The sequence below is a fragment of the Spermophilus citellus genome, assembly GCF_964194105.1.
Source record: "Spermophilus citellus genome assembly, chromosome: 9".
NCBI classification, from domain to species: Eukaryota; Metazoa; Chordata; class Mammalia; order Rodentia; family Sciuridae; genus Spermophilus; species Spermophilus citellus.
This window is the reverse complement of record NC_138191.1, coordinates 66,676,454-66,683,877: the sequence shown is the minus strand read 5'-3', so window position 1 is coordinate 66,683,877 and position 7,424 is coordinate 66,676,454. Positions and strand designations below refer to the sequence as shown.

Here is a 7,424-nt window from a genome sequence, read left to right as displayed (position 1 = left end):
AATGTGATCCAATAGAGGCAAAATCAAAGTAGTTCTCCAAAATTTTATATAGCTTACTGTTATGACTTAGTTACTGTCAAGAAGTAAATCTGAAACTGTCACTTACTATCACCTTCACTGCACTATCCCTTACTCCAAACAGAACATCCCCAATGAGAAAGTATTCATGGAAGAGAAAACCAATCTAGAGAAAAAAACCAAAACAACAACAAAACCAGAGTCAAGTGTGAGGGATGGCAAGATGTCTTTTTTTTTCCTCTTTTTTTTTTAATTAGTACCAAGGATTGAACCCAGGGGTGCTCTACCACTGAGCTACATCCTCAGCCCTTTTGATTTTTTAGTTTGAGACCGGATCTCGTTTTGCTAAGTTGTGTAGGGCCTCAATAAGTTGCTGAGGCTGGCTTTGAACCTGTGATCCTCCTGCCTCAGCTTCCTGGTTGCTAGGGATTAGAGGCATGTTCCACTGTGCCTCGCAAGTACAATGATTTCTTTGGGTGCCTGGATATAGTAATGCCTGTACTTCCCTAAAAATAAGCCAACAAGTTATTCTTTATGCTGATAATATTTTGAGTTTCTATAACTTACATCTGAAGGAGGATTGGTTAATAATCAAAGATGCCTTAATGGGCTGCAAGTATAGCTCAGTGTTACCATGCTTGCCTAGCATATGAAAGGCTCTTGTTCGACCCTCAGCATAACCCCCTATTTCCAAAGTGCATTAACATCTACATGAAAATAAACTTAACACATTGTAGTGCAGTAATGTACAATTAAATAAAAAAAATATATCTTTATGTAAAACTTAGGAATATTAAATCAGATAAAACATGAGATAATCCAGTACAATATACCGTGTATTTCAACCTAATTAAACATAATATATAAAGGAAATTTCTGGTGCAACAGTTATATGCTTATCATTTTATCATATTTTTAAAAACATGGATCCCACTATTTGTACAGGGAAACAAATTAGCTCCACTGGCTCAATGATACTTTAGAATCTTAAATATCTATTATAGTAACTCTATATTTATATTTATAATAGGAACAGATGGAAGATTTGTATAATTTATGGCTACTAATCTTATATGTAATAATTAATGATTATGGAGAGCCTATTTTCCCTTAGAAAATCACTGTTTAAAAATAAAGATGAGGTGAAGTTTTACTCATCTTAAAATGTGATTAACAAATAAAATGCAGGAGTTGAACTTAATGTGTGTCAAGGAGTTTGTTTACTCACTAGAATTTGTCAAGAATTCAAAAGGAGGGGCTGGGATTGTGGCTTATGGGTAGGGTGCTTGCCTAGCACGGGCAGGACCGGGTTGGATCCACATAAAAATGAAGGCATTGTGTTGTATCCATCAAAAAAAAAAAAAAAAAAAAAAAAAAAAAAAAAAAAAAAAGAATTCAAAAGGAGAAGGCCTCTTTAAAAAGAAATTGAGTCTTAACACTACAAACTTGCAGGACTCTCAGTGAATTATTTAAATTCTACCCCCTCCAAACCTTTGACACCATCATTCACTAAAACCATGTTTATTATAAAACCTGCAGGAATAAATGTGTATATTAATCAAATGAGTTGAGAGTTATATTTAGGTAAACTCTGATAGCTAAATTCTTTCCTGAGAAATAGCCTATTGCTGGAAAGGTCTAATTCTAGAAAACCGAGATGGCAAAGATGCGAGCTGGGGGATTTTCTTTTTTTTTCTTCTTGGGCTAAAGGAAATTAGATGATAAATTCTTTGGGTTTTGTCTAGTTTTCAATTTAAAATCTAGCAGAGATGGAGCTCAACATTTTTCTTAGAAATGGGACTGTATCTTAACAGATTCACCGTCTGGAAATTCCTTTCCACTCCAATATTCAGATCACGTATTTTTTTTTTTTGGGGGGGGTACTTTGTTCCACTTTTCCCCAAAACTGTGTAACACATTTGATTCAATTCATCCTATCTCTTCCCTGCTTTAATAAGACATATTACACTTTTGGATAAAACTGAATCCCTTAAAATTCAATTTATCTGTCTATCTAGTAATATCATAAACAACACAATTCTATATAAATCTTTTATCATATCAGATTTCTGAAGTTGCTTTAGAATGTAAACATTTTTCTCAAAATGCATTTTTATGAAGCACATTTCCACTGGTACTTTTATACCAATGGTCTTTTTGGCACTATTGTTTTGGATTTTCTTCTTTAATTTCTATGCCAGGTTATATGGACATTTGTGTTCTTCTAATTTTTCCTATACTCATTACCTTTTCATATTTCTAATCCTTCAAAGTCTCTTTAATGCCTCCGATTTCTTTCTGGTCTAAAACTTATTTCAACTGTAAAATAAAAATGAATTCCATTAATGTCCAATTTTATCATTGTTTTTTAACCATTAAATACACAGATGCAATACAGATGTAATAATCCTTTCCTCTTTTATAGCCACATTGCAGTTTCATAACTATAAATTCCAACAAAATTAGCAAACCATAATTTCAGTATGTGAATTGTCATAAGGTATAAATTAAGCCATGTATACATATATAAATACACACATATATGTTTCAATAGCACATCAAAGAATTTCAAGTGATTCTCCCCTTCTTTACTGCTAGATGTAGCAAAACATAGCATCAATATGGTCAACATAACACCCACTTATGTGGTAATGAGAGTGGACTGGGACTGAGATGAGGCATGGAATTCATGAAACATAGCTCACTGAGTGAATAGGCGGCAAGTTCATTTGCACTGAGCACTGACTGTTCAAACAATGTGGAGATGCTGATTTTATGAACTGAATATAAGAAATAGTAGTTAACAGTACTTATTTAAGCCTTTCCACAAGACAACATATTGGGAGTTTCCCAAGTATAAAAGTTGTCTTAAAGAGGTGAAAAATGGCATGTATATTCCAAAGACAAGAATGGCAACTAATGGAAGATCAGTTTTCCTTGACTAGATGGTACGTAGCACAATGGTTCTCTTTAGTGAAGTTCCACTACAGAGAATGCCAACTTTCAATGCACTTGACGATTCCGGTGATCTTAGGTGCGGTCATGCATCAAACTATATAGGAAGGAGTAAACATATTAAAATTTGAAGCCTAATAAAGTCTATGTTGATCAGGCTCAACAGGGGTTCATACTATGAAAAAAAGGGTCCTTACATAAAGTCAACAAAAGGTTTAGACTGTGTACTTGTCAGACAAATCAAAAAATTCCAACTGCCCATTAATAATACCCCAATTATCCAAAAGCCCATCAATGCATAATTCTCTGCAACTGTTGGAATTTTCACCTTCTTCTTCCAGAAGAAGTGCTCAATTTTCACTGCCAAGGTTCTTGGTAGATTCATTTTTCACTGGAAAAAAAAAAAAAAAGTAAATAGTCAAACGTTTATACTGTTTCTGTTTAGCTTGTTCTGTTTTTCCCTCATCTCTCCTTCTTTCAGATGCATAGCAACAGCACTGCTCACAGCGATAGACAAACCACGTTATGTCCCAGGCAGCTGGGATATACAATTCTGGCCATAATAAATAGAGAAATGATGTCCGAAAGTAGCAATTATATATTGTGAGGTAACATCCTTCCTGACTCTGTGGAAGACTTGGGAATGGGTACTTACAGTGTGGTTATAATCCCATAAGCACGCCACTGAATAGATCACTATTATCACACAGGCAGGCCACATGTGGTTAGAATAAAATTTTCCATGATTTTTTTTTAAACTTAAAATTAAGGGCCAGTATATGAAGAATGAATGTGGGCTTACAGAAAACTAGACAGCCAATTGACATATCTTTCCTTTTACAGGAAAATAAACTCAGAGTAGAAATAAAGCTCCTTTGAGGCTCTTGTCTTGCTTAAGGTAAGCAAGATGAAGCTCCATTATCTCATAATGGCTTTTTGAGAACAGAAACTGGACCTTTCCTCCCTGCATCTATCTCCAGAATGCAGAGCAAACATGCTCAATCAATACAAGCACACCATCTTTTACCTGTTGTTGCTGTTGTTTTTTAATCTAAAAAACGGGAACCAGAGTAACTGCTATATTTATTTCTTTGTACACAATACAAACAAAAGGAAATAATACATAATAGCCCTTTGAAATTTCTGTGCAAGTCAAATACACAATATTTTGCTCAAGGATTATAGCTATTTATCTCCACGGGGTAAATAAGGAAAATAAAGATCAGAGAGGCATAGTAGATACTCAAGGCCCAACAACTTATAAAAACTGATTCTAGAACCACATTTCTGGGGCTTTGCCTTATATTCCAACTGACAAACTCCTAGGGTTTGCTTAGATTTCAGATTATATCAACAATAAAAATGGTATTTACTGAGTCCTTTCTATGAGTAAGGCAAAGAAATAAATTCTATCCAATTTTGTAAACTCCAGCAGTCTTTCAAGTGCCTCCATGACATTAAAAGTTAACTGGTTTCTCCTATGGCTTCCCTGAATTTTACATAAACTGTTATAGTACTCACTGTACTATAAAGTTTACACCACGTGTTTTCATGTGCCTGAGATCCCATCTCTACCCATGCTGTATACACTAAAAGGGAAGAGAAGGATAAAGAGGAACGAGGGAAGGAGAGAGAAGGAGGAAAAAAGCAAAGTGAAGGATTTATTGGCCTAATCAAGGAAGCTGCTACACTGGGTATTTTCATTAATTCAAATGACCAATTTTGCCCCATGGGATAGCACATGCCTGTAATCCCAGAAGCTTAGGAGACTGAGGCAGGAGGATTGCAAGTTCAAAGCCAGCCTCAGCAACAGAGAGGCACTCAGCGAGACTCTAAATAAAATGCAAAACAGGGTTGGGGATGTAGCTCAGTGGTCAAGTGCCTCTGAATTCAACCCCCAGTAGTCCTCTGGCCCTCCACAAAAAAAAAAAAAAAAAAAAAAAAAAAAAAAAAAAAAAATCAGTTTTGGGTGGATTCCTTCTCTAAAAATAGAGGCATTTTCTAAACTTGAGTTTTAGAACATCAGAAATACATTTTGCTGGGATTTTTAAATTAATGGAGCTTTGTAGTAGTATACAAAGCATTTTTCTTTCTTTGCCTACTAAAATTATCTAGTTTTCTTTCAACAGGGCTCCATTTTCTTTTTACTTAGGACTGAAATGCAGCACATTTTTATTATGTCATTTAAATTTGTTAGTCTAACTTTGGTAAACAAGAGCCCAAAAAGCCAGTTACACCATTTTGAGCAGTTCCCACTGGATTAATATAAGGGTTAATCAAAACTGTGTGTGTATCTCCAATCTAGAGAGCTACCTTACTTGCTTTACCTTTCACATTCCTTAAAAAGAACAACAACAAAAATCTCACCCATTGCTGATTAATGTAGGCAGACTTCTGAAAAAATAAATTATGGCAACCTACAATCACGACAAACATAACAGCCATAAAGTGTGGAACCTACTGAATCCCAGCCCAGAAACACATTTCCCCCTAAACTAGAAAAGAGACACCTTGTGCCATGAAATCAGGATCCAAATCCAATTTCTTCCCAGCTTTTGGAGAAAGAATTTCAAGGCTCTCCAAAGAAAATGCTGTGATCTTATATAATCTCCCTCCTCATCAAGTGACCACCCTGCAGAATATCAAATGCTGTGAGAATGTGAAAAGAAACAGGCACCTTGAAGTGCTTATGAAAAAGAAATGCATGTATAGGAAGACCTGGTATTATTGTTAAGGTGTGTGTACTTATGATGTGACAACTCTGGTATGATCTTTAAATTCTGTCAGATTGTCTTCAATTCTTTGCTACAGCAGTTCTAAATAATCCTTTGTACTGAAAACACTAGTCACCTGTATTCCTGTAAAAAAATCAAACATATACTAAGCAGAAAAATAAAGCAAATTTTATTTAAGGTCACAAGTACGCTATCCAAGTATCTATTCTTGTTGCTTCATCACAGGAAGACTTGAATGAGTATTCCTAAGCAAGGTGAAAGAGGTGCTGTGTGTGCTGTGTTTATTTACACAGACAGTGTTTGCCCTGGCTAATAACTCACATTACTAAACAATTTTCCTTGAAGCTATTTAAAGAGAGCATTATATGAATTATATTAAAGAAAAAGTTTTTAAAGTTTAAAAATGTGAAACCAATCATTTAAAACTAAAATTTCTAATTCATTTAGAGAAAAAAATTGTATATTCTCAAATTAAAGAATGAACATAGTATTTAGAGGCCTATAATTTATTATTAAAAACTTCATGTTTGCTAAATTTAAATCTAGTTTCAAATTGTGGTGTGGACAAAATTTTGGTCACCTTAAAAAAATATTTCTTCTAATAACTTGTACCAAGAAAGAAAAAAGCTCATACACATGTACAGAGAACACCTTACAACATAGGTTACTACCTATTACAGCTGGTGCAACAATACAACCTGAACCATACATGTCAATTAATACTATTAAAAACAAAACAGAGATCAACCCAAAGCAAGGATTCCATGCTCCTCTGTAGTTTTATTTATTTATTTATTTATAAAATAACTAAGCTTGGCCTATACCATTATTTTTTTTTAGATGAAAAAGTTATCTAATAGTTTTTAGTTATGGTGAATAATCTCCCTTACCTTTTAAAAAAAAGTAATTACTGAATTTTACTTTTTCTCTAGAATCTTGTACTCTCAAAGATAATTTATTTACTCTAGTGCAAGAAGCCATCCGAGAAACACATGAGAATGGTCTCTCAGCATGGAAGCCAGGGAGAGATAGGCCTGGCTCTGGGAACTTTCCTTGGCTCTACCTCAGCAATACAATGCCCAATGCATGTGACCTTTCCCTCTGCTCTTCTAGGAAGGTTACTCATAGTACAATGGAAATAGGCCATAGTAACCCGCTAGGGATTGTACAGCCCACCTTTAACCTTTTTTGGAGAAGAATATTCTATGGAAGTCCTTTGATGTTTCCCGATATAAAGAAAGCAGTCGTGGGCTCCATTTTGTCTAGAAGCTTGATCAGTCTGATCAGCTTGCCTGTCCTGCCCCTGCTTTTGAAACTACTTACTGTGTTCTGTGAGTTTTTTTGCATTTTATTTCTCTTAGTTTTTATTTCTCAGCCAGCCCATTCCACTCAGGGTAACCCCATTTCCATGGTCCATGTGGGACACGGGTGGAACTTTAGTTAATAGTTAATAACTATGTATAAGTTATTTTATATACTCAACTTTTATGTATACCTTTTCTAGGTATAATACTTTTCCATATGGCCAAATATTCTGTGCATAATTAAAAGGAAATAAAACCAGTGAGCTTAAAAAGAGAGGTAAAGAGTCAAGACATGGTACCACCTTAGTCTAAATGCAGCCAAATTTTAAACATGTTTCTTTCAACATTGCTCCTTGCTATAAGGTAGGATACTAAAAATACCTTGTAATCCTTCATTTTAGGAGTCTTAAGA

The 7,424-nt window shown here is 34.7% G+C and overlaps 1 protein-coding gene across 2 annotated transcripts in view; it reads right to left on the bottom strand.

The window, feature by feature from the left end:
• Nucleotides 1-246: 246 nt before the first annotated feature.
• Nucleotides 247-7,424, bottom strand: part of ZNHIT6 (zinc finger HIT-type containing 6) — a 72,689-nt gene continuing 65,511 nt past the window's right edge. Inside the window, exons 10-11 of one of the 2 annotated variants that reach the window (XM_081306566.1) lie at nt 3,302-3,364; nt 247-3,070 (exon numbers count right to left, since the gene is read on the bottom strand). In XM_081306566.1, the coding sequence (XP_081162692.1) occupies nt 3,324-3,364 (41 nt within the window). In that variant the 3' untranslated portion in view covers nt 247-3,070; nt 3,302-3,323. Of the gene's footprint in view, nt 3,365-7,424 lie in introns of both variants that reach the window. The other variant, XM_081306565.1, reaches the window with a different exon arrangement.